Source organism: Peromyscus eremicus, chromosome 3 (assembly GCF_949786415.1).
Source record: "Peromyscus eremicus chromosome 3, PerEre_H2_v1, whole genome shotgun sequence".
In the NCBI taxonomy this organism is placed as follows: Eukaryota; Metazoa; Chordata; class Mammalia; order Rodentia; family Cricetidae; genus Peromyscus; species Peromyscus eremicus.
In genome coordinates, this window is record NC_081418.1 from 145,032,759 (window position 1) to 145,060,368 (window position 27,610).

At 42.4% G+C, this 27,610-nt stretch overlaps 1 protein-coding gene across 1 annotated transcript in view; it reads right to left on the reverse strand.

Moving 5' to 3' along the window:
- Positions 1–223: 223 nt before the first annotated feature.
- The window catches only part of Rerg (RAS like estrogen regulated growth inhibitor), a 107,900-nt gene continuing 80,513 nt past the window's right edge, over positions 224–27,610 (reverse strand). Inside the window, exons 3-5 of the mRNA XM_059258725.1 lie at positions 13,232–13,288; positions 2,716–2,789; positions 224–1,285 (exon numbers count right to left, since the gene is read on the reverse strand). Of these exons, the coding sequence (XP_059114708.1) occupies positions 878–1,285; positions 2,716–2,789; positions 13,232–13,288 (539 nt within the window). The 3' untranslated portion in view covers positions 224–877. The remainder of the gene's footprint in view (positions 1,286–2,715; positions 2,790–13,231; positions 13,289–27,610) is intronic.

The window sequence follows — 27,610 nt, forward strand, 5'->3', positions numbered from 1 at the left end:
TTGTCTTATTTAGAGGATTATCTTCCCGCTACAGTGCTAATAGAGTAATACACAAACCAAGTGTCTCTAATTCTAACTCCTCTACTAACATGCAGTGAAGTCAAGCTTTGGTACAAAGATTCCTGCTGGTTTTTTTTTTTTTTTTTTTTTTTTTTATCACCTGGGCTTCAGGGAGCCAAGACACAGCAGGATGTGAATTGTGGGTCTTGTTTTTTTTGTTGTTGTTGTTGTTATTAAGGAAATTATAATAGAATTGGGAGTGTAAGGACTGATAGAGATCATTGAGAGAACCAACTTGAATTGAAATGGGCAATTACATTACAGAACAAAAATCAGTGATAACATTTCAACCTAAAAATGAAATAAAGGGTTAAAGAAAAACTGTACAATTTAAGTAAGATAACGATTTTTTAAAAGTCCTTACTTCAGATGAGAACTAGAGTTCTATTCCTGTTCCAATCACCCAACTACCCTTCTCAAGTTCTCACTAGACACCACAAAATGTTACGGTGACCTTTGAAGTATTCCATAAGAAACAGCATCTTAAAACGCCTTTGAAAAGGCTTCAACTTATTAAAGCAAGGCAGGGATGCCTAAAATTAGCTTCCGCGAACCCAGCCACTTCAGTATCTTTGGTGGTTACATTTTCAAACTATATTAGCACGGATCCTACGCAAGCAGGAAAGGGGGAGACAGTTACAGCATCAGGACCGAGAGGACACTGGAGAACTTCCCAGCATATAGCGGACCAGGAACCACGAGAAACCCCGACATTTCCCAAAGTCAGAGTAAGAGTAGAATATTTTGCTCATGTTTGGAAGGGCAAAAGAAGAGCCAGGAAAGACTTCTCAATTTTCAGCACATCTTGGCAGGGCCTCTAACTACTGATTTTGGTGAGCATCTTGTTAATCGCTTGCTTGACGTGTGTGGTAGAGCTGCGTCGCCGCGTCTTGCCTTGCACCATCCTCCTGCGACGCACCTCTCGACAGAGCTCATGGAATACCTCGGTGATGTTCCCTTCTCCAGTGCAGGCAGAGCACTCATAAAACGCACAAGCCAATTCTGTAGCGAGCTTCTCCCCTTCTTCGGTACTCACTTGTCTGGAGTGGTCCAAGTCGGCTTTGTTTCCGACCAAGATGAGAGTTACGTTTTTGGGCTTTTTGACTTCATCTAAGATGTTCTTCAGCGGCAGCACGTCTTCAAAGCTCCCTCGATCAGTGATATCGTAGACCAGCACGAAGCCTTCACCCCAGCGCATGTGCCCTTCCCTCTGGATGGTGTCTTCCTGTGGGCAAAGAAAGACCCGCAGTCAGGAGACCTGGGCCTAACCCCAATGTGTACACTGCTATTGCCATACTAATCCCTTAATTACACCTCCTCATATCTGCTTATCATCAAATGTCCTGGCTGTTTTCCTGGTCGAGCTTATTTTCTTCAGTAGTTGGAAAGTAAGTACAACCCATCCCCGTTTGTTTTAATATCCTCTCTGTTCTGATTATAGACAATTGGTAAGCCTAGGGACAGAAAAAACCATGACATGCTGTATAAAGTACACTGCTTAAGCTGGAAATTAGGATCCCCACCCACGCATCCCAATGCCCTAATTTGTGTTATAAGGTGGTAGGTGGTAGTAATGATGAAAATTCTTCTGCAGTGACCCTCAGAGGGGTGACCACTCCTTCATGAGAAAACTTGCACGGTTTGAAAGGTGCTGCTGGCTGGGTCTGGAAGTCCATGCATCTGTGGTCCTAGTGCTTGGGAGGCAGGGGTGAGAGGATGCCATGTTCAAGGCCAGCCTGGGCTATGTGGTGAGACGGCAAGACATTATGTGTGGGAAGAAAGACAGAGGAGGAAGAGGAAGAGAAGGAAGAGGAAGAAGAGGAGGAGGCAGAAAAAAGATGAGAGGGAAGGAGAGAAAAAAAAAGCTTTGTTTTCATAGGTTCAGCTGTCTTCTAGAGGCTGCCTCCCTTGGTGTGTTCAATACTGTATGAAGGTCCATGTATACGGAAGGAGTACTGAGAAGGATAGGGGTGTCATTAATTTCGGAGCATTTCTTAGACTAAACACTTCAATTCAAGTCTTCTTGGAGGTCATGGGTCATGTTACAGCACCATGGAAATGCCTGGCCACCCAATCATCATCCCTGTAGTCATTTCTACATTTGGGAACTGAGACTATGAATCCTTTTCTAAGACTTGATCTGACTAATGTCAAAGGAAATTTGCCAGCCAGATTTACAGGCAAGCATCTCCACATAGTGCAGTGTGAAAGGTACAAACAAACCTGTATGTGGTCATAGAGACTTGGAATGCAGTATAGACCAGAGCTCTCTCTCAAGGGCTCACCCTGCACATGAGGGTATTAGTAATTCCTTTCAATAGAGATGCTTATTTAAATTCACTTGAGCGTTTCAAAAGCATGTTTGGCTATAAAAAACATATGAATACATTGGCATCCCCCCAGATATATAGAGAGAGTCTACCCTAGATGGTCTGTGAGTATTGTAATGTTTCTAGCACCTTCTTGAAGCACAGGGTCACTTACACAAGGATCAAATTACCTATGCATTAATGTATAAAGTGGTGAGATAATGAAAGGTATAAGCTTTTAGTCATGTACAGAAAAATTCTTTGGCTTTATTTTTTTACATTATGCATATCTTACATATCTCTTTTTTATTTAATGCAGAAAATACTTAGCTGAATTCCTATTCACCTGACCAGCGGTATCTAGGATCTCCATAGAAACAACTTCATCATCGATGGTTGCCTGGTGTCTGTAGGTTGACTCTGAAGGAATGAGAGAATGAAGATAGCATAAAGGCACATGTGAGATTTAATTTGATCCTTGAAGTCAGAAATTAGGCATGGGAAGAGTATTTCTGCCTTTGTAGCAGTGGGGGTGGGGGGACTGTCCAGGGAAGAGAGGAAGGACAAAGAAACAGCCCTATATCTACAGAGCTTTATAAGGCCCCAAACTCCAGCCGTCAGCCCCCTTGGTCCTCTATCCTTTCCTCAAGGCTGCATCTTGTTCTTCTGTGAGGCCAGCCCCCTAGTACTCTTTTCCATCTTAACTGGATGAGGTACCTACCTTCCAAAAAAATTAAAAAGTCATTTTCCATACAAAAATACATTCCGCCTTGATATTCCTAAAATTCAGGGTTTTTTGTTTGCTTGTTTGTTTTTTCAGAAAACCCCATTGTGTCTCTTCCTAACATCAACCCTGTAAAGATCACAGACATTAGAGGGAGTTGTATAGGACTGAGAGACAGGGACTTAGACAGACAGACAGACAAAGACAGTGAACTTCCAGGATGGCTGGCTTCTTCCTCCTCACTCTCCTGACCCGAGACAAAAGCCTAGCAGCTTGGAACCAAGGCTGGTGCTGGCTGACGGACCTGACAAAGCCGGACTGATCAGAACATGTTCACAGAAGAGTTGTGGGCTCACCAGCCATCCTGTCCTGTGTTGTTCAAACAAACTAACCCGAATTAGGGAGGGAAACCCTTGAAAGGCTTCTTAAAAAGTCCCCCTCTGCTCTGCGGATGACTGGTCTATGTTTGCTATATTGTGTGTGTTTCCTCACCTCTAATAAAAGCTTTTCTTTACTGCCTGATTCTGTCCGCTGTGTTTGGGAATTTCCCCACAGCCTCCCGTCACACTTGAGATTCTGAGTGTTTCATTTCCTTAACTTACAGATAAAAAAACAAAACACAACAACAAAAAAACCGAAAATACAAACCTGATCAAGACCCCTAGACTGTAACAGGCTGAACATGTGATATGAAACTACCGGGACCTTGAGACAGTAAGAGGCAGCTGACCTTGTTTTTGGTAGCTGGTGAAGAGCGGTAACCCGAAGTATAAAGGTTCTGAGCAGATGGAGGGGATGGAATAATGCAGATTCCTTCTTCATGTTGCCTGATCAAAGCAGGACATAGCAGCTGCTCTGTACCAGCTGCAATTACTGGGTCCTTAGTGGTCCCCAAACCCCAAGGGATGAGAAGGTAGCAGGTACAAGAAGCCTGGGCAGTCTGAATACATCCCTCATCATGTAAGTGGAATCACAGAGCAGAGCAGTGTCAGCTGTAGCACGAATCTTAAATGGTCTTTTTAATAAAAACAAATCCAGAGCTAGGTATTGGGTTAAAGCTGGAAGATCAGAGAAGCAGAACAAGCCACAGCCACCTCACCCTGCCAATTCCTCAGCAGATCCTGTTTTCTCAGACTGGAAGCCTCTCAGTCCTCATCCAAATGGATCTCAGCTGAACTGCTTCTCAAAAACCTGAAAGCTTAGCCAGCTCTAGTTCCTGGTCTTCATGCCTTAAATACCTTTCCGCCTCCTGCCATTACTTCCTGGGATTAAAGGCGTGAGTCACCATGCTTGGCTCTTTCCAGTGTGGCCTTGAACTCACAGAGATCCAGATGGATCTCTGCCTCTGGAATGCTAGGATTAAAGGCATGTGCTACCACTGCCTAACCTCTATGTTTAATATTGTGGCTGTTCTGTTCTCTGACCCCAGATAAGTTTATTAGAGTGCACAATATTTTGGGGAACACAATACCACCACAGTCAGCCGCTGCTGCCATCTATGAAAACTGCAAGGCAGACAAAGGAGCCAAGAGTGGCTGACTGAGCTGGTGAAGGTCACACTGAGGGGTTTTCTCAGGAGGCATCACTAGCTGATAAGAAGGAAAGCATGATTGGAAATTTTAATAAGAAATATGTATAACACATCTATAAATCTTATTCTTTATAAAATAAGCCTTGAAGAGAATAAAATCTCCAGGGTTGTAGAAACAGCTGAGGTTGTAATGGCTGAGAATTTCCGGGAACAAGAGCCACTGAAGATCTTAAGATAAAAATATCCAACAGAATGTACCCATTACAGTGAAATTTAAGGACATTGATGATGGGGGAGGGACAGATTAATAGAAAAACAACACACTTCCCACGAAAGTGTGTGGCTCAGTTAACGCTGAGCTTCTCAGTGAAGCTGAGTTCAGGACATCAGTGGCAGAACAAGTCAATGAAACCACATCAGAAGCAATCCAGAACTGTGGTTCACACCGGCTGAGGCTCGCGCATCCTTTCAGGATGAAGGTGAGGCAAAGGTCAAAGGCAAGTGTAACTAACAAACATGTCAGGATAAGGGGGTGGGGGGACTAGAAAAGGTGAGCTAAGTACTCCATTCTACAGAGTCCGAGAGAAACCAGGATGAATCGAAAACGATGCGGGCACAGAACTCAAAGACAGCACGACACAGGTGCCCACCCCACCAGCTGGTGGTACAAAGGCAGCAACAAGAAAACACAATTTGAAGAAAATTGTAGGCTCCTTCTGTATTTGATTGTAAAACCAAGATTTCTAACTTAAAAAATTTCTGTTGAGGGTGCTGGAGAGACGGCAAGACGTCTAATACAAATACTAACTGGGTATTTGTGCATACCGATCACCGGAACATCTAACCAACCAAGTGCACGAGCCTGGCATTGCCTTTCTTGGGGATAGACCAGAAATCAACATACCTGGTCGTTCATTTCTTCAGCACACCTCCTTCCCTCTCTCCCTCTCTTCCTTCCTTCCTTCTTTCTTCTTTCCTCCTTCCTTCCCTTCCTTCCTTTCTTATCAACTACTTTTTGCAGCCTTTGGGGACTACTTTTCCATTTTCTTACAGTAAACAAGTGCCTATCCAAGGCATAAAATGCAGAAAGGAAGCTTGCTATGGGCAGGACTTAGCCATCCAGCAACAATATTGTGAATGGTGACTACTGGAACCTGCATAATCCAAGCCTTTCTGGAAAAGTTGTTGCTGTGGATATCGCTCTGTATAAATAAAATGCTGATTGGCCAGTAGCCAGGCAGGAAGTATAGGTGGGACAAGCAGAGAAGAGAATTCTGGGAAGAGGAAGGCTGAGTCAGGAGACGCTGCCAGCTGCCGCCATGAGTATCAACATGTAAGATACTGGTAAGCCACGAGCCATGTGGCAAAGTATAGATTTATAGAAATGGGTTAATTTAAGATATAAGAACTAGATAGCAAGAAGCCTGCCACGGCCATACAGTTTATAAGTAATATAAGTCTCTGTGTGTTTACTTGGTTGGGTCTGAATGGCTGCGGGCCTGGTGAGTGAGAAAGATTTGTCCTGACTGTGGACCAGGCAGGACTGGAGAAAACTTTAGCTACAAGTTGTCATTTTAGAATGAGACTACATTCAATATACTTGAATAAACGTACTTTGCATCTGCTTCCTCTCCTGGAACTCATGATCCACACATTGAGAGCATGTGGACTTTCATCTGAAGAGCTTCCCAGGCCTGCATCCTTTTATGTTAAACAAGAGGGTATAGTTTGGGTGACTGAATGTTCCGCCATTTACAGCAGTGACTGCTTTGCAAGTGTTTTTCCCAATAGTTTCCTTTCTTCTTCTTGAGTCTTTGGGCCTGAGGAGAAGTCCAGCTGGCTGCACACATGCTAGGCATCCACACCCTTCTGGTCCTCCCCCCAGGCTGTTCTTCTGTGCCTTTTGTACTGACTCCCCCTTTTCAAATGGCTGGTATCAGCCCTGCAGCCTGGAAAACAGAAACCCGGGCTCTCATCCATCTCTTTGCCCCACAATCTGTCTCAGAGGAAAGGACATTGTTCTTTGTGGCTCCCGTGATAAACGGGCTGTGGGTCTCAACTGCAGAAGGCCACCACAGGGGGGAGTGGAACAGAATGAAACATGCATGAAGTTGTGCAAGTCTTCGGCTGTTTGTTAACTGAAACGAAAGGGATGAAATGCAGGAAATGAGGGAATGTCTGCTGCAGCCACAGCAGTGGGTGGCACTGAACCAATTTCATCCAAGACAAACACTGTTTTCACACTGTTTTGAGCATTTCCCCCCTTCATGCATCTTTCTCTCATTACGAACTCATTTTCTCTACATGCAAGACATTGAAAATATTACCTAAAGAGGTAAAATATTAGATATGTGTTTGTGAGCTTATCTGAGATAATTCTAACAAAACACATAATTTCTGCTCTTCATTTCAAAATTCAAAAGAAAGCTGGGTTTGGTGAGGCCAGCCTGGTCTACATAGTGAGTACCAGGACAGCCAGGGATATTTAGAGAGACCTTGTCACAAAAACCTAAAACAAAACAAAAGAGAAAAAAAAAACAATCAAAGGATGCACATGTGTTTTGAATGTTTACATATGCTCTATTTTCTTTATACTAACAAGAATGGTAACATGAGTCCTTTCTTTGGAGGGCTGGGGGTATGTTTGACTGATCTATGGCCAAAGCGACTCAAGAATGTATATTCTAAAACAAACATCAGTTTCATAATTAAATTAGGTGTATTAAAATTATCTTTAAGATTCCCATATATGAAGGAACATGACTTAAACATGCCTTCAGGATCCTGGAGAGGTAGGTAGCACAGTGATGAAGAGTGTATATTGCTCTTCCAAAGTATCCCCATTTGGTACCAAACCCTTACTTCAGGCAGCTGACAACTTCTTTTCCAGATCAACCTGATGTCTATTGCCTCAGTAGGCACCTGCACTCATGTGCACACTCCAGCCTCCCCAACGTATAACTAAAAATGATAAAAATAATCTTTGAAAAACATCCCATGACATTTCTGTAAATAGTATATTTTGTACACTCTAGCAAGGTTGGACACTCGGCTGTTTGTACGTGGTTAATCCTTGGACTAAGCTGTTTTGCCTATTTCAACATATTAGTATGGCCTCCTGGCCAGTGCTGTAACAGTAGCAGTTAGCAGCATGGCTTTCTGCTAGAGTGGAAACTGTTCTGAGTTGGAGTCTGGCCGGACTACAAACCCATCATGTCATCTTGGATGAAGTCTGGTTTCTCCGGTCCAGTTCGTCAAATGCCCATCTCCCATTTTCCTGCAGTATTGTTACTAAATAGTTCTATGGCGTGCCTGTACTTCTGCTTCGGCACTCAGTTGAGAGAACTTGTCTCTCTGCCTGAGCCTGTCCAAGCAGAAACACCTATGAGGCAAGGAAGATGAACCTAGTACAGAATCAATGAGCCAGTGAGTTTCTTATGTCTCCTGACTCCTTCCCCTATTCCTGGCTGAACTTCTCCTGGGCATAGGGACAGCAACCCTGCATTCAAACACAATATGCATCACCTTTTTTGTCCCAGGACAATAGTACTATATATTAAGTACCCTCTCTTTTGCTCTCTCCAGGCCTCCAACATGCACCCATGGGCAGGGACACACACAGGCACACACACAATTATGTGGTGTTACAAGCCTTTCTCTGTACTCTTGTGTCTCGCAACATTCTTTGAGGGTAACATGACTCTAAAAGGCAGGGATTCAATTCTTGATTGGGACTAGACATTTATAGATTCTGTTTAGTCTGCAGCCAGAATCCTCCTCCTATCATCAAGGTCGTTTCCTGATTAAATGGGCCACATCCAAAATCTGATGAACTTCAGGGGTAGTTTCTGGTGTTATTAACAAACCAGGGCTGAATCTGGCAAAAAAATCCACTGATGAGATGAGAAAAAGTTAAGGGAAATGAAAATCATTCCATATAAAGGATTGTGAGATTTTCTGAGACTACATCCATCAAAACACTTGTATATTAAAAAAGAAAAAAAATCCCTCTTTGTAAAATGGGACTTCAAATCGGTGTAGGTACAGTCCCCTTCACCCACCCGTTATCCCTTGCTTGCACCTCTAACTAGAATCATCATGAAAGATCCTTTCATAAACAAATTCAACAAAACCCAACAGCAACAAAAAACACATAGGAAAATCACTGGGTCTGAAATCTAGAAGCCTGGAACCATTGGCCACTATAATAGTGTGCTGATTAGACATTGTAAAATTGACACAAACCCAGCTGTCCCTAGGGGAAAACTCAAGTTTAGGAATTGTTTCCATTAGATTGGCTTATGGGCATGTCTGTGAGGCATTTTTTTTTTTTTGATTGTTAATTGATGCAGGAGGGCCCAGGCTACTGTGGGTGGTACCACCCCTAGAAAGGTGGGCCTAAGCTGTATTAGAAAGGTAGCTGAGCAAGCCATGGGGAAGGTTTATGCTTCAAGTTTCTGCCTTGATTTTCTGCCTGGCTTCCCTCAGGGTAGAATGTGATTGGGACACATAAGCCAAATACACTCTTTCCTCACCAAGTTGCTTTTGGTTATGGCGTTTATCACATCAACAGAAAACCAATCTAGGACAAAGAGCAAAGTGTTTTCTTTGTGGGATTGCTTCAGAGCAGTAACTATTACATTTTGTTAATATGTGGGGTGGTGTTCATAGTTTCCAGCTTCTCTCAAAACAAGAACAAAAGTCCCAAATCAAGAAACCCACTTCCCCAAGTTCTGAGGAAGGGACTGAATTCAGAATTCAAGAGGACAACTCCTGAATCCTTCCTCTTTCTCCTCCACAAACATGCCACTCTGCTTTGTAATGTAGCTATCTTGGTTGCTGGTTGTTTTGAAACTTGTAAAGTAACCATAACTTCCACAGAGATCCAGTCTTTCCCTATGGGAGTGGGAAGTTAAGCCCACGAAATGCTAATTTCTCTTGAATCCACTGGATTGAGGTTTCCTGTATGCTAGAAAATTAACAGGCTTTCAATGTACACACCCACATAGTCTGCAGTGTGCGAGCTAATGACAGTGTCACCTGCCAGTGAGTCATGCACCTGTTCCCCCTGAAGGTAGAGGAAGGGCTCTGGTTGCTTAGCAGCCAGGGTCCTCACTGAGTACCCGGTACAGGTTACTGTGTGGTGTCATGCTTCCTAGAGAAGGATGCCTGCAGATAACCAGTGCAGGCTCATCCCTATTTATAGCTGTGGCTGTGCAGGATGAATAAAAGAAAAGGAAAAGGCTTCACCAAAGACTAATTAAAAATAGTTACATTAGTTACTAGAACACACCCAGAGAAAGTTAAAAATGTCATGATTTTTTTTTGTAACCTTCATCTTTTGTTGTGATATGTGGACAGAATGGAGAATAAGCAGCTTTCAACTGAATTAAAACTTGCATAAAGGAGAAAAATACAAGAGGGACTATTTACACAGCTGGGAAAGACAATGGATTAGTGGCTCCTTTTTAAAGCCAGGTTCATCTTTATATCCAAATAAACTACCTCAAACTCAGACTATTGTTATACTTGTACATATGCTGAAGAATGTGATGAACAAGATATTTAAAAGCATCTTTTCTCAAGAAATAATTATTTCTCTCCTTCCTAATCCCTACTATCAGAGAATATACTGGGAAGAGCATTACTAATCAAAGTGTACTTTCTATATGTTCCAACTGATAATTATTCCATAATGCATGCCTATAAAATAATTTTAGAAATGTAAAATATTAAATTTATTTTTTTTTTATGCTTAAGCCAGGAAAGTATTGTGTGGTGGTTTGAAAGAAAATGGCCCCCAAAGGGAGTGGCACTATTAGGAGGTGTGGCCTTATTGGAATAGGTGTGGTCTTGTTGGAGGAAGTGTGTCACTGTGGAGGTGGGCTCTGAGGTCTCATATATGCTCAAGCCATGCCCAGTGAGACAGATCACTTCCTGTTGCCTGTGGGTCAAGGTATAAGAACTCTCAGCTCTTTCTCTAGCATCCATGTCTGCCTGCATGCTGCCTTACTTTCCACCATGATGATAATGGGCTAAACCTCTGAACTGTAAGCTACCCAATTAAATGTTTTCCTTTATAAGAATTGTCATGGTGTCTCTTCACAGCAATAGAAACCCTAACTAAGACACATTGTATTTCAAATGTGGGTCTTTTTGTTTGTTTCTTTCCCTGTTTGTGTTACAAAGATACATTTAGATAAGCAAAATCAGAAAATGTTATCTTGTATTCTCATCTCATTCAATAGCTAATGTTACTGTCTTGGCATATAACTTCATTATTCCTTACATCTTCACAGAGGTATCTGGCGATATTTCTATCCAGATACAAATCTGGATAAGTATGATTATGTATTTACTAATAAAGTCACTTGTGATAGTCTTTTAAAAAGCAAAGGCAGAGGAGAGGAGGACCCTTAAAAATGGATATAAGTCAAACTCCTGTTTAAAAGATTGAATATCATAGAATATGAAGCTTCAAAAATAATTTATGATTTCAGTCAGTTCCAATCAGTCATGCCATGCTGTCACAGTCTCTGAAACTGACCTAGGTAATGTTGTGGAAGAGTGGAGGAGGAAGATTCTCTCTCCCATTTGTCAAAATACAGAATGGAGCTGTGGAGGGGCTCAGTGTTGTCAGCAATGGCTGAGGCATGGAAGCAAGCTATACACAATGGGATGCTTTCTGCTCACCCAGAAGAACAGAGGTATGCCATTTTCAGGAAAATGGATGCAACTGGAGAGGGCTGTATTAAACAAACCAAGGCATCCTCAGAGATAGAGCCATATGTTTTTTTCTCACTTGTGGTTCATAGACTTTATATAGATGTATAGAATCGTGTAGATCAATATGGCATGAAAGTAGGGGTCAGAATGTCCAGAGGAATGAAAGGAACTAACGGGAGACAGGAGTGGTTATAAAAAAACAAAAGGAGGAGAGGAAATCTGGTGGGGATATGGTCAAAGCAGTGCGTAGGCCTGTGGGAAATGTCCTCAGGCAGCACAGTACCATAGCCAAATAGTACATATAATGAAAATAAAGAGAAATGAGCAATAAGCAAAGAGGATGCCATTGGATGTTTGGACTGCATCCTACTACAAATGACTTGGTATCTGAAGATGGCCTCAGAATGTAACTAAAGACGGGAATTCCGGTCAATGATTCACAAACAACTGTTGAGTCCTCACTGCCTACTATTCACTAAAGTAAGTTTCAGATAGATTCTAAAGTTGAACACTAAAGAAATAAAGTGACAGGACTGTCTATCCCTTCCTTGTTCCCTTCCCCACAGCATCTGACTACGGTTATTTATTCCCTGACTCTTTTCTAGACTGCTGGGTCAAAACAGCAGCGGCTTGAGGTGGGGAGGTGGCTCAGTGGATGAAGTGTAGACCTGTGATTGTATCCCCAGAACCCATACAAATATCCAGGCACAGTGGTGCAGTTCTGTAATCCAAGCACTGGGGGATGGGGGACCAGACAGGAGGATCCCGGGGGCTGGCCAGCCAGTCTAGCAGAAGTGGTAAGCTTCAGGTACAGTGAGAGATCCTGTCTCAAAAAACAAAGTGGAGAGAAATAGAGAAAGACACCCAACCTTTGAGCTCTATGTGCATAAGCAAGTGCACCCCCACCCCAGATCAGAGTCTGCTACCTGGTCTCTCTATAGCACCTGAACTACAGGGCAGATGCAGAGAGGGCAGGTCATAATATTTGTGGAATGAATGACTGAAACAAGCACAGAGCAAGGGGCAACCTTCCTTTTGAACTGCACACGTAATCTCATGCATGATACATATGCAGGGAATTGCCTATGTGAAACTCAACACTATGCATAAGGCATACGCACCAATAAACATAAAATCAAAACTGGGATTGGCAAGATGGCTCAGAGGGTAAAGGCACTTTCTACCAAGTCGAAGAACCTGAGTTTGATCCCTGAAACCCATATGGTGAAAGAGAGAACTGTCGCCTGTCAGTTGTCCTCTGTCCTCCACACATACACTATGACACATGGACACTACCACCCCCAACACACACACACACACACACACACACACACACACACACACACACACACACACAATGAAAAACATTAGAAAAAAAGTGCCTAGGAATAGTCTTTACCCATATTTCTGCATAAACAGTTTCTGCCTTCTTTACCCACAAATACCGCTTTGGTCTAACCATTGGAAGCTAAAGGGATGAGATAAGATTTTCTGCTCACACGTCCCCTGATCAGTGTGCAGATGTTTGCTTTTATGGTGACACTCTCTTCATCATACCTGTTGGTTCCACCCCGAATGCTGACTGAGTCACCCTTTCTCCCAGTAGGACAAGGGTACATACTGGATGGGAGAGCAAGCATTCTGCTGAACCATTTGCTTCTGAGGACGAACTTAACTTCATTGCTGCACAAAGTCCTGCAGGGCTCAAAACAGGCTGTGCTGCACACCCGCAGGCCTCTAGGAGGGCTTCATGCGTGACAAATGAAACATTATGCTTTCAAAACAGCCAAAGCGTGCTTAACAAGAGTGCCACAGACTTGCTGTCCCCTTTTCAGGGTCCTATTGAAGGAGGAGGTGGTGAGGATACAATGTGTAACATACCGAGGGTTGGATCATATTCCCAGATGAATCGTTTGGTCAGAAATCTCACTACAATAGCTGTGGAAGAAAGAGAAGAACATGTCAAATGCCAGCTCTTGCTAGAGCTCTTATCCTTCTACAGAAGGAGGAGAGATTCATACAACACCATACCCATTCGATATTTCCTTGGCTACAGGCCCAGTTCACCTATGATTATTTCAATGCACTTTGGATTCATGTGGTGGCCTCAAACTTGGGTGGTGTTTTAATATGCTTGTTGTTCACAAATCTACAACTTAAATTTATTCTTCTCATCACAGGCTTAAACTCAACCAGCACAGTGTAAAAATGCACACACAAAAAATGTCAATAAAGCCTTTAATTCAGATGCAAATTGCCACATTATAAGTCTCTAGAATTTGAATATTAATAGAGGTTGACAAAGGTGAGTTAAAATAAAAGAGATCACCATTACTAGGATGAAAGGATATAAGCTGACAATTATTGTTGGTTGTTATTTTACTCTTTTGGCTCTTTAGAGGACCCACCATCCAGCTTCCAAATAAACCACACATGGAGGATTATTACTTATAAATGCCTGGCCTGAGCTTGGCTTGTTTATTTCTAGTTTTTCTTAACTTAAATTATCCCATCTACCTTTTACCTCTGGGCGTTTTCCTTTTCTTACTTCTGTACATCTTACTTTCACTCTTATTCCATGGCTTGCTGTGTAGCTGGGTGGCTGGCTCCCTAAATCCTCCTTCTTCTCTCCTTCCTTGATCTTTTCTTCCCAGATTTCTCATATTTATTCTCTCTGCCTGTCAACCCCACCTATCCTTTCTTGCTATTGGCCGTTCAGCTCCTTATTAGACCATCAGGTGTTTTACACAGGCACAGTAACACAGCTTCACAGAGTTAAACAAATGCAACATAAAAGAATGCAACACATCTTCACATCATTAAACAAATGTTCCACAGCATAAACAAAATGCAACACACCTTAAAATAATACTCTACAACAGATAATGTAATAGAAATGTAGCTATCCAAAATTGAGAATTAGGAATCCACGACAGCTCATCAGAAAGCACCTGTGGGAACTGGAGAGACGGTTTGGTGACTAAGAGTGCTGTAATAGTGTGAGGGCGCAGGTTCAGATCCCAGCACCCACATAAAGAAGCTGGGCATGGCCATGCAATACAGGCATGCTGGGAGGAGACGGGGACCAAAGACAGGAAGATCAAATGGGTTTGCTGGCTGCCTTGTTCCAGGTTTGCTCGGTATAGAGCCTGTCTCCAAGAAATGCCTGTAATTTCTCCATTGCTCTGCACTTATTTGCATCATAGGCAATCTGGATGATCTTTGGCTGGAAATACGGGCTTGGCAAAAGAGAACTGGTGGGTGGTTATGACAGCACATACCTGTAATCCTAGAATGGGGAGGGTGAGGCAGGAAGATAATGTATTTGAGGATGCCTTGGGCTATATAGCAACTTCCAGGCTATCCTGAGCTAAATAAATGGTCCCTGTCTTAAAACAAAACAAAGAAAATATGCTTAAACACGTGGACATGGTTGTCCTGACAGTTGACGAGACTCATGTCAGAGCATTGCACTCCTTTGCAGCTCGTGAGAGCACTTGTCAAACTTGAGAACGCTTTTGAAGGAGGCTGTCAGACACTAGAAATAGACAAAGAATATTGGATCCCTTCCCCGATTAACAAAAAAAAAGCACATTCATACTATTTGGCAAATAACTGCAGCAGCACAGAGCTCTCTGAAAGTCCTTGATGGTCCATCTGAGACTCCACTGAACTTAACTCAAAAATCAGGGCTCCTAGTTTAAAATACCGATTATGTCTTTCCTTTTACAGAAATGCCTTGAATGAGCTGCTCACAGATAGTCCTTGAAGGGACAAAGCTCACTGGTGGAAGGCTCTGGCCACTGTGTCTGTGGTCACTTTTAGGATCAGCAGAGAAGCGTGCCTCTTTCTCCCCTCCTGTCTCCTGTGAGCTGTCCCAGTGGACCTCGCCACGTGGACGCTGTCGGACAGACCACAGCCGTGTGAGACTTCGCTGCTGGTGACTAGAGGGAAAATAGTGATATTCTTTCTTGATTGCAGAGCATGAGACTTAATTTGAGCCAATATATGTTCAGAGCCTGAAGTAGTGTGGCCACTGCCCTGTCATCCTTCCCACAGGGCATGCATTTGTGGTTCCAGCTGCGCCCTCAGTCTGCCACTGCGAATGATCTTGAGAATAAGGCTTTTATTTTTAAGTTGTTTTTCTGCATGTATGAAATAATAAGTACAGACAGATACTTTTCTCTTTTAAAAATAAACAATGTTAGCCGGGTATGGTGGTGCATACCTTTTATCTCAGCACTTGGGAGACAGAGGCAGGTGGATCTCTGTGAGTTCTGGGCCAGCCAGGGCCACATAGTGAGAGCCTGTTCCAAAAACAAAACAATGTTAGTAGACAGAGCTGGCCAAGGTATTTAAAGGGCCCCATCTTTAGTTAAAATGCGTCTTTTAACTCTAAAGGTCAATCTATAAAAAGTGTTTGTATCTGTAGGAATGACTTATTCAACTGAGCTACTTAAAAAATATAACTGGTGTTTCTCAATTCCAAATCATTTAAAATTCAATCATTTTTCAAAATATTTCTGAACTACATTAGACACTCCACTGCCTTTCAAAATCAAATATACTGAGTATAATTGCATCATTTGATGATGTCTGGGTCTGGCAATATGGTTTGAACACTAAGGAAGATGTGTAAAAGACACCCAGAGTGCTGGTGCTTTTGAATATTTGAAGGTTTTGAATATGTGTACATGGATTTTACAAAATGTAACTTTGTCCTTCAGCTGTGGTCACTGGGACCATTCTTAATGACATACTGCAATTCCATGCTGTCACTTTTATTACCAAAGACTAGTCAACCTATTAAGAAACTTGTATATAGTACAGGAGGAATTTGGATGTGTTAACTCCAGAGAAATTTCTTATAATCATAAAAACGTAACTGGGCTGGCAGATGGCTCGGTGGATAAAATAGCGTGTGGCCCAAGCCTCATAGCCTGAGTCTGATCCCTGGATTCCACGGTGGAAGGAAAGAAACAGCTTTGGAAAGTTGTCCTCTGACCTCCACAAGTACACCATGGCATATGCATGTCCACACACACACATACTTACATACCACACAACAGCAACAATAATAAAGTACAGCATTCATCTACCTCTAGGACATCATGTTTGGTGTTGGTAAACTGTTCCTGCTGCCTCCTGGGATACTGGCTGAATTCCTACTGCCAACCCTACAGAATAAGCTACTTCCGGTAGAGTAACCAATCTAAACAATGTCAATATTGTATTCACACAGATGCACACTGTGATTATTTCTAACGACAGGAGCGTGCATTTCAAAAACTAATCTATTTCAAATACCAGGAAAGCACACAGTAAGAGTGACAGACATCCTTCAGAGATGTGCTCTCAAGTGCTTTTCCTTCTTTTCTTCTAGATTATTTTCAGGAAAGACAAAATGATACATTTTAGATTTATATTTCTATAATAGTTTACTTTGATTAACATAAAGAATAAAAATGATAATTTTACACTGTGCTGTATTGTCCGTTAAATGTTTTATTACTTTTTAAGCTATGTCCAAGATACTTCAGTCACACCACATTTCAAGGGTTACCAGTATTATTTAGCCCCATGATTTTTTTACATAATTTATTATGGAATATGATTTTTATGTATGATCTCGGCCTCACCCTTGCAGATTTCATTTCCTGCTTCACCAGTTAATACTGCTATTGCCTCTTTGTTGTTGGGTTGCTTCTATTCACCTGAGCAACCTCCTTGTGCTAAAAGTCAATACAGCCCATCTTATGTAACATCTTTGTCTTAGATTCTCCGTGATCTCATGACGTCGATCCAGTCTTTATATAGTGCCTACTCTGTGCTGGCATCTGCTCTGGGTGGAAATGTCCAGGTCAGAATTCAGACCACCATGCCTGACCTTAGGACCTTCTCTTCTGGGAAGAAACTAGTTAAAAATTCAAATGACAGCTGTGTGGTGATATTTTGTTTAAAAACAAAGCAAAACAAAACAAAACAACAACAACAACAAATACTTGCCTGGAGATCGGAGTGCAGAGCTAGCCATTAGTTAACCATAGAGGCCAGGCAGTGATGGCACACACTTTTAATCCCAGCACTTAGGATCTTATGCCTTTGATCCCAGTACTTGGGAAGTACACACTTTTAATCCCAGCACTGGGGAAATGGAGACAGGAAGTGATATGACTAGGTGGAGAGAGGAATATAAGGCAGGAGGAGACAGGAGTTCACCCCTTTCAAGCTGAGGAGTTGGCGAGGTAAGAGGTGTCTGTGGCTTGCTCCTTTGTCTCTCTGCTCTTTCAGCATTTATCCTGACATCTGGATCCGGGTTTATATTATTAAGACCAATTAGGATTCACACTACACAGATGATGTGCAGAGTATGCTGGAGAGGATGAGTGCTCTGGCATAAAACACCCGGAGTAAGTTAGGGAGGATCTGGCACTGATGCTTGAGGGAGTGAGGGATGCTATTTAAGGGTGATCCTCTTTTAAAAAATATTTTTCTTTACTTTTACGTGTTTGTGTGTGTGTGTGTCTGCATGTCTGTTTATCACATGCATGAAGGTACCCAAAAAGACCAGAAGAGGGCATCAGATTCCTGGAAGAGGAGTTACAGGCAGTTGTGAGCCACCTGATGCGGGTGTTGGAAATCAAACACAAGGGCAACAAGTGCCCTTACCCACTGAGCCCCTGTCATCCTTGTCTAGAGGGATATTTGAAATGTATAAGAGAAGATATCTGAAGGGATAATACTCCAGACAGAAAGATGAGCAAGTGCAAAGGCCCTGAGACAGGAAAGTGTGGGCGGCCTGACCCATAGCATGGACTAGGCAGGGTGGCTGGTGCCAAAGGAGCAGTAGTGGGCACAGCTGGAGGCCGGGCAGTGTCGTACCACTGCCCCATAATGCATTGCTGCTCACGACAGAGCCATAGCTGCCATTAACTACCACAACCACCTACTAATATTAAGAGGAACAGAACAACTGAGATCCTATACAGCTGTTATTACGATTACTATTATTGTTGCTGTTACCTTGCTTGGCCATTTCTTTCGAACTACATATTCCATGAGAGTGTGGGATTTGTTCTGCTTATCAGTTTTCCGTTGTCTAGAGTAAGTTCCTGATAGACTAAAAGATACTTACTAGGTAGATGAAGAACAAGGATAAGTGATGGTAATAATGATGACTCATTTTTAACAGGGAAATAACAGCCAAGCATTGAAAGACAGCCGAAAAACCAGCCTGAGAGATCTCCGGGTAGTACCATGCCATCTTTGTATAAATCTTCCCTTAAGAAGTGACCTGGATATATGATGGTGGGGGCTCTAGCAGCTTGGGGGAGGCATATAAGGTCTTTCTCATGATCACAACAAAACTTGTTATTCTATAGTTTATCAATTTGTACTGTCTGGGGCTAGAGAGGCAGCCAGTGGGTGAGGGTGATCGCTGTTCAAGGCTGGCAACCTGTGGTCGAGCCCTGGAACCCAATCATGAAAGTGGAAGAAGAGAACCAAGTCCACGAAGTTGTCCTCTGATCTCCACGTGTGCTGACAGGTGCTCTGACACACATGTGTGTACACACTAACAATAAATAACATTGAAAATAACTTTTCAATGTTGTGTAAGAGTTGAGGGGTGTGACTCTGAGGTAGAATGCTTTCCCGGAATGTGCAAAGCCCCCGGGTCATAGTTCCAGCACTGCCTTCTCTCAAGAAAGCCACTATAAAGATCAGTTTAATTTTCTTGACTTCTCTATTCTCACTATGTCGGGCAGAGTTTGAGTTTGTTTGCTTTTCTGAAGCACAATATGACACTGTGACCTTCGCTTCCCACAGAAGTCTGATGGGAGACTTTCCTGTTCCAGTTTTGTGTTCTATGTGATACATCTTTTTAGATGGAAATAGGCTGATCCAGCCACATGCAAGCTAACACTCATACTTACAAGAGTTCGATTCAACAGCAACACAGACAGAACCTCCAGTTGGTACTGTTCAGGCTCCTGCTAAACAGTAAGTTCATGAAGTGACCCTGATCGGCAGCGTCTGCACTGTGTGTTGTTAAGATGCACAAATGCAGTCAGTCTCCTTCAAAAATGTGATTGCTCATCTCTGCAGGGCCTCAGGTACATAGCTATGCAACAAACTGATTCTAATCTCAGCAGCAGGGGAGAATAAGCATTTATTATAGAGTGGCCGAGAAAAATAACACAGACTGGTGGGGCTGAAAGTGTTCAAAATACCCAGGCCAAAGTTTTGAAGGTTTTCACACTTATTTATGGGGTGTGCGCATGTATGTATGTATGTATGTATCTATGTATACACGTGCCACACAGCACATGTGAAGTTCGGAGTACAGCTTGTGGTAGCCAGTTCTCACCTTACATTCACGTAGGTTCTGGGGATTGAACTCAGGTCCTCAGGTTTGGCAGAAAGCACTTTATCTACCAAGCCTTCTTGTCAGCCCCCAGGTCAAAGCTTTTATAACTGTTGCTGCATTCTGCTTCCCCTGATCACCGTGCACCCCATCAGTGGAACCCCTTAATTTAATTTAGGCTCTAACGTAATGTTTATTATTTCTAACTCGCATAATGGTGAAAGGTTTGCTTATAAATAAATGAATTCTCGTATTCATTCTATAATCTGCAAGACCTTCGTGAAAACACTCAACATTGTGGCTTTTACACATTTTACTAACTACTGTCATAAAAACCTTTAAATGTTCTTCAAAAAAACAATTGTTTTTGTTACACAAAATAGAAGGGAAACTTGTTTCCCAGCGCCTTTTGTGGTCCATTTGTCTTGCGTAAGAATTCTTTATTTTTTTTTATCATTTTTTCCCAATTTAACTTCCAACCAAGTTTGTTGCTGTTCAACAAAAGTCTTAAGTTTAAACTACACGAGGACATTATAACGAGTTTACACATATCCCAAGTGTGGAGTTTCTTGAAACGAGACTCTGCCCACAGAGGTCCTCTCTTCCCAACTCTCCTCCTCAGCACTTACTGCATGATTATTTGACTTCAATGCAGTAAACACCTGAGGCCACGGTACCTATCACCAAGCCCACATGGGTTGCAAGATCAATTCGAAATTGTTTTCACATTGAATTTATGGTTTGTAGTTTCAATGTCATAATAAAGCAAGCACTAAAAATAATGCGAGAGAGAAAGCTGAGTTTCCATATCACCCTGAATTGTTTGCTCATTTCACAAAGCAGAACCTTGATTGAAACAGTGTCATAAAAATTCTAATGGGGAAAGTTTAAGAACGCAGCAGTATTAACATTACCCCCTCTAATGCACTGAGCATGCCCCGTGAGCTCAGACACCATGCTAGAAGCACGTCTCTCCTCCCCACTTGCTCATGGCAGGAGAATATGGGTATATGTGGCTATGTAGCATGAAGAATTAAAAAGTTCAGATCATTTACATATTTCTTTTTACAGTTTTTAATTACATTTTATTTATTTCTATTTGTGTGTGTCCTCTGGCTTCCCTAAATACACATGCACATGCACACACGCACGCACGCACGCACTTGAGGAAGCCAGCGAACTTTTGAGAGTCAGATCTCTCCTTCCATCATATGGGGCCTGGGGATTGAACTCAAATTTTCAGTCTTGGCAGCAAGCTCCTTTACCCACACCAGCCATTTCACTGGCCCCACATTTCTTCCTCATATAAGGCAGGACCTTCGGCTTCATTGGTCCTCGATTTTCCAGTCACTGGGGTTCAGATAAAGAAGGTGCTACCAGAGATTGCTGCTGTCGCTGTGTTCTCTGGATGGAAAGTTTCCGGAGGATGCCATACGTAAGTTATATGTACAAGTGCTCTTACCTGCCACCTGCATACATTGTTCCATCTTGGGCGGGGGGAGCCAAAACATTGTTTGGTTTTGCTCAACATGGCTTTTGTTACAAAAGAATCAAACCCATGATGAAAATAAAGCCTGAAGTATCTCTAAGAAAAGTCACTTTTCTAGACATGAGGTTGAGTATTGGTTGTCGTTGCGTATTTTCAGTGTGGAGCAAAGACGTGATTTTCCCTTCTGTACCCCACAGTACACTACCACACACACAGGTGGCGTGACAGTCCTTCCACACTGCTTTGCCTCGTCAGCTTCATTCAGTTGACTCAATTTGTTTTCTTTGGGCTTGAATACTTTAATTATAGTGTAAGAGAACTGTGGTGATGGAGGGGTGGGGGTCTGGGGGTGGGGGAGTGGAGGGGAGGGGAGTGGGAGGCTGGCGTCCGAAGTCCGCTCACGCCAACTTTATTTTAGCTTGGCTTCCTTAAAATTCCAGCAAGCTAATAACTGATTAGCATAGTGAGTGGCTATAATGAAGACGGGACCATCACCGATGAAGGGAAGACTAAGGACCAACAGGACCCAGGCGACTCGTAGACAATGTTACCACACAGCAGACGGCATGTCTATCTACAGGAGGGCCTGAAGCAGTCATCTCCAGCTGAAAATTTTCCCTGGCCTTGCCAGGACATCACTTCCTGTACTCTGCCATGACGTTGCCATTCGTTTCTTCCCTGTTACAGAATATACCCAACGACTCTGTAAATATTTAGTATTCCTATGTCCTATAGAGCGTGAATGATCTCGTTAAGTCAGAGATGAAACCTTGTGCACATTCATCTCCACCTGCTGTCGTAAATGCCTAACATAACATTACCTATTTAAGAAATGGATGAGGATACAATTCATATCTTAATAAATCACTGGTTTGGATAAGTTGGTCTGTATTCTGGTGTGTTTATACTGTTGGAGAAACATACTCATTAAAGAGGACTTTCCATTTATCAGCCCCTTCTCAGATCTGATCCCTGGTTCCGATGCCCATCTTGTTCACCTCCTTTGCAAATGTAGTTGATCTGAATTGCAGGACCCACTGTGCCTCTTCCTGTAGGTCAGAGAGGATCCACCCTCATTGCCACCCACAGCTGTTAGCCTTACACTAGCCAAGTGTTTTCAGAAAAAAACCGAAATGGGTGTTCATCACAAAAGAACTCCCACTGAGGACCCAGGAGATGATTGATTGTGGATTATCATGACTCAATTATGAGAAGCTAAATTTCCATTCATTAATCAGATTAGCTGGTGGGTTGAAGTGTACACACTCCTTGAACATAGCATTAGAGAGGTTCTAGGAATGTTTTAAATTAAACACCAATGGCACTTTCTGAACATTCAAGGGGAGCCAAGCACATAATGGATATTGATCATAAGTGTATTTATTTATCATACAAACTCTTGAAAGCAGGAATTAATGGGCCTATTTTATACAGAAAGAACATGAACAGAAATCAGATTAACTTTCTGTTAAATGGAGGAGCCAAGACGGACTCCAGTAACTTTAAATCTCAAAGCACATACTTTTAGCAATATGCAATAGTTCCTACTATATTTTAATATTTCCACACATGACTTAATTCTACATGGTTGATATTTTTTTTTTCTCTATGAGTGGACTCCCTATCGAGAAGCAGGCTTGGAGAATTGCATTTTTGGTTCATGACTGGATTTCTTCTTGACTGGAGAAAATCACCATGACCCAAAACCATGGCAACACAGTGAGAGATTATAAATTTTGAGAAGCAAAAGGGAAACTTTAAGATAAGTGAAATTTTTGTTTCTCTCTTCAAATGGCCTTTTATTTATACAACAGACCAGGAAGACAGGAAGTACGTAATGGTGCAGATATCAGGCAGTGTGTGGTAAGCTGCTGTCTCCTGGCCAGTTTCTTTGAGAAAGAAAAAATGTCAGGAACCATCTTAGGCAACCATCTCAGCAAAGGAAATAACACATGGTTTTTATTCTTAAAGGCATGCCTGGGGAAATCTAAGATAGAGGTGATGGGGGCGGGGGCGGTTGATCTAGACTATGATCAAACTAAACCCCAACCCGAGTCCTGCTGTCCCGGTGTTCTTATTGAAAAGACTGAAGACTGAAGCAAGGGCAGATGGCGGAGAGCTTGACTCACTGTGATGGCCCAGAGGAATGACATTTGTGTTTCCCAGAGCATAAAACATGAGAGATGAACATGGAGTCACAATTTTTTTTTTTTTAGGGTTTTTCGAGACAGGGTTTCTCTGTGTAGTTTTGTGCCTTTCCTGGATCTCACTCTGTAGACCAGGCTGGCCTCGAACTCACAAAGATCCTTTTGCCTCTGCCTCCCAAATGCTGGGATTAAAGGCGTGAGCCACCACCGCCCGGCTGGAGTCACACTTTTAGGAGGGCTAACTGATGCTTCTGCTCTGGCTTAGAGTTAGAGGCGGGTGACTGGTAATTCTCTACCTACAGCTTTTGGTAGTGTCACATGTTCAAGTTCAGCATCACGGAGACTTAATTAATTTCCTTATTATACTCCTCCTCAAATAACAATAATAAAACACCTCCAAAATTATTCCTCTCCTCTCCTCTCCTCCCCTCTCCTCTCCCTTCCTTTCCCCTTCCCTTCCCCCTCACCTCTTCTTTTTCTTCAGAGGCAGAGTCATGCAGGAAACTCATGTACAGCAATCCTCCTGCCCCAGCCTCCTGTGTTCTGGGATCACAGACATGTACTACCTCAACCTTTCATTTTACGAACACATCCACTCACCTCTTTCCTCCACTCTCCACATCTAATTAGTGCACATCTCAGGGCCAGCTCAAACGCAGCCATCCTCTTACTCAGGACCCTTGCACACCCATAACCTTCAGATCAATATCTGAACTGCCCTTTCTCCCCTTTCACCTGCACCTTTGACAATCCAGGTCAAACCAAGGCTCCAAATTGAAGGTTCCTGCCTCCTCCTGCTCTGGGCCTGCCAGGTCTTCTCTTCAGACCCGGGTCTTTTTTCTACCCCACCTTCTACATACACATTCTTCCTTTGGGTGGGACTTTCTATGGCTGCTCTTTCCTCCTACAAGACACAGCAGCCACTGTGACTCATCGGGAGGATGGAATTATTGGATGTCCCAGCACAGAACCTGGTGTGGTCTGCCATGGAGAGCGCTAGGGCAGCTCTTTGAAGTGTTGGGTTATCAGGCATTGGCAGCAGTTGAGACCAATGCTATGCCAGTTTGAAATCTCATAGACTTTTGTCAAAGGAAAACAAAAAAAAAAAAATCTGAACTGATGAACTGTTCTGGAAGGAAACATTTGCTGGGCTGGAGGCAGAACGGTTAACAACTGCATCATTTGAAGTGTCAGGACTTGAGGAGAAAGGCTCATTGAAAAGATATAAGCATAAAAATCAAATTTCAGATGTGTGTACTGATAACTAATTTCAGTCCTTTAAAAGTTCTTTAGGTGAGTAGGGCAGTGGTGGTGCACGCCTTTAATCCCAGCATGTGGGAGGCAGAGCCAGGCGGATCTCTGTGAGTTCGAGGCCAGCCTGGTCTACAGAGTGAGATCCAGGACAGGCAACAAAACTACACAGAGAAACTCGTCTTGAAAAACAACAACAAAAAGTTCTTTAGGTTTGGGAAGACAGCTTCGTAAAGTGCTTGCTATATGAGGATGAAGACCTGAGTTTGGATCCCCAGCACTTACATGAAAAGCTGGCATGGGGGCGTGTGGTGTCTATACCTCTATCACTAGGAAGGCAGAGGTAGGTGAATCTCTGGAGCTTGCTGGCAACCAGCCCAGCTTAATCAGTGAGCTCCAGGCTCAGTGACAGACTCACTCTCTCTCTCTTTCTCTCTCTCTCTCTCTCTCTCTCTCTCTCTCTCTCTCTCTCTCTCTCTCTCTCTGTGTGTGTGTGTGTGTGTGTGTGTGTGTGTGTGTTGGGGGAATCTGGAGAGATGGCTCAGTGGTTAAGAGCACTAGCTGCTCTTCCAGAGGAACCAAGCTTCATAACCAGCACCCAGATGGCAGCTCACAACCATCTGTAACTACAGTTCCAGGGGATCCAATGTCCAGACATGCATGCAGGTAAAATACCCATACATATAAAAATTAGAATAAAAATTAGCAACTGAGGAAGACATCTGAGGAATGCCATACATTGACTTCTATATAGATTCAACAAACATGAGCACACAGATGTGTATTTATACTCCCCACATATGCACGTGAGCACACACATGCACACACCTCTTTATTAAACTTTTCTTCCCATATGCAATTTTCACATTTAATCAATACACACTCATTGAACATCATGCAAAGTACCAAAAGAAAGCAAGACAGAAAATTCCACAGGCAAGATGACATCATATTAGAGCTAAATTGTGAGCTGAGGCTTAGATGAGTTGAAGCTTGCTGACTTCTAGAGAGAAAGTCAAGTAGACACTTGTCATGTCTAATGATGGAGATGAAGAAGAGCCAAGTTCAGCTAGGGATCACATGTTCAGGGATGGGTAAAGTGCTGTGTGGGTGGAGCTGTGCATGTGTGTTGGGCGTGGGCTGTGAAGTTCTCTGAGCCCAGAATATGAAGAAACTCATATGTCACATCGAGGAGCTTCGGTTTACCCTGGAGTTCATGGGCATACAAGTTCCTGGGGATGAAGATGACTGGACTTGATCTAGTCCAGAAATGTTCACTGATTAGGAGTTGAGAGAATGGGAGAGGAATGAGTACAAAGGTTTCACAAAGAATGACATTCTGGAAGATCAATGAGTCTTTTAAATAGAGACATCAAAACTTGAAGATGGTGAGCTCGTGATGTTAATGAAAATATTAAATAGTTACCATCTATGCATCATTTCATACACACACTTACTCATGCATCATCTCTTATTCTTCCATTCACCCACCCATCTGCCACATAGTCAACATGTATTTCTTGGCTGTCGGTCCTATCATAGTTACTGTCAGACTTGTCCCATAGCTGCCAGCCAGCCCTGCAGCTGGAGGGAATGACCCTTATGGTGCCACTCTGCTGAGCTGTGGTGGGTGGTTTGAGAGAGCCGAGACTGTCCATAATGCTGTCTTTTCCTAACTATGGTAGCCCTCCGCTTCCTGTGTTCTCTATCTAATCTCAAGTCTAACTGCACTGAGAGAGTGAGTGAATCCAGATCAGGGTAGATATTTAAATAATCCCGTCTATGGCTGTACTCTCCGAAGTGGCCCCATCCCCCCCCCTTATCATTTTGGCCCCTCGCTGTCTTTCCTGTGAAGCTCAAAACAAATTGACACAAAAATCCTCAAGCCTCATAAAAAATCGAGATGCAGCAACTGAATGGCTGTGTCAAATGAATGCAGTATAAAGATGCATGCTTTATAAGCTAGGAGTGAAAATGCGAGGTAAATTAGATCCAGATGGGGCTGAAGAATAGCTTTGAAATGACTGTTTGTTTATGCCTGAAAATGTGGACTTGTCCTACATTCTGAGAAGACTATCACCCCAAGGAAAAGAGTTATCGGGGAAATGTGAGTTTTCTGTGAAAGGCTTTTCTTAATACAATTTCCAAGAGCTGTCAGAAAACATTTTGTTTATGAAGCCCTAGCTATGGAGTCTCACTTCAGTACATTCAAATCATGAATAATGACACACACTGCTGTGGAAGTGTTGAGGTGAGGATTAATTTGATAATGGTAACTGTGCCTTAGGATGACAAATGAGAGCAGGAAAGACTGGAAGCATGACTCAAAATTCCCAACATATTTGATAAGAAATTTGGGGATGTTTATGAAGATTATAAAATGAAAGCAATTAGTTTTTCAAGTGCAAAATTAATATGTAGTTTTGCCTGGCGCTATATTACTGCTCAAATGAAATGGAAAGAACAAATAAGTGGAGATCAGTTTGGAATATTGTGGTCATTAGGTTTTTGCCTTTGAATCTAAAGGTTAATTATATCAAATTTCAATCAAAATCTACACATTCTTGGTCCAAACTTTCCAACTAGCTTCATACAAATCAAAAATTATTATTTGCTTTGATTATAAGAATGACTATTAAGTAATAAATAATGACAACTTTCCAATATGGGGCTTGTATTTACAATTTTTCTAGTTTGTTGTATGTTTATTAAAAAACAAAAAAACAACATTTCATTCCAAGGCAACGGGTTTCACCAAAATCATCTACAAGGAATTAAGTATTTGTTTATGTTATCAAAGGATTTGAATAAAAACTGAGTTTTTAATTTTTACTTTTTTGCTAGAAGAGGAAATACATATGGTATTGATGTCTATTTCTTTTTCTCCTTGTGTCTATAGCTACAGAGCAGTAGAAATTGACAGCTGGAAATATTCAGATTTTACTACAGGCATGGAAGAGATTCTGAATGACTAAGTGTCCCAAGGAAGCCGAGGAGACTCTGGCACA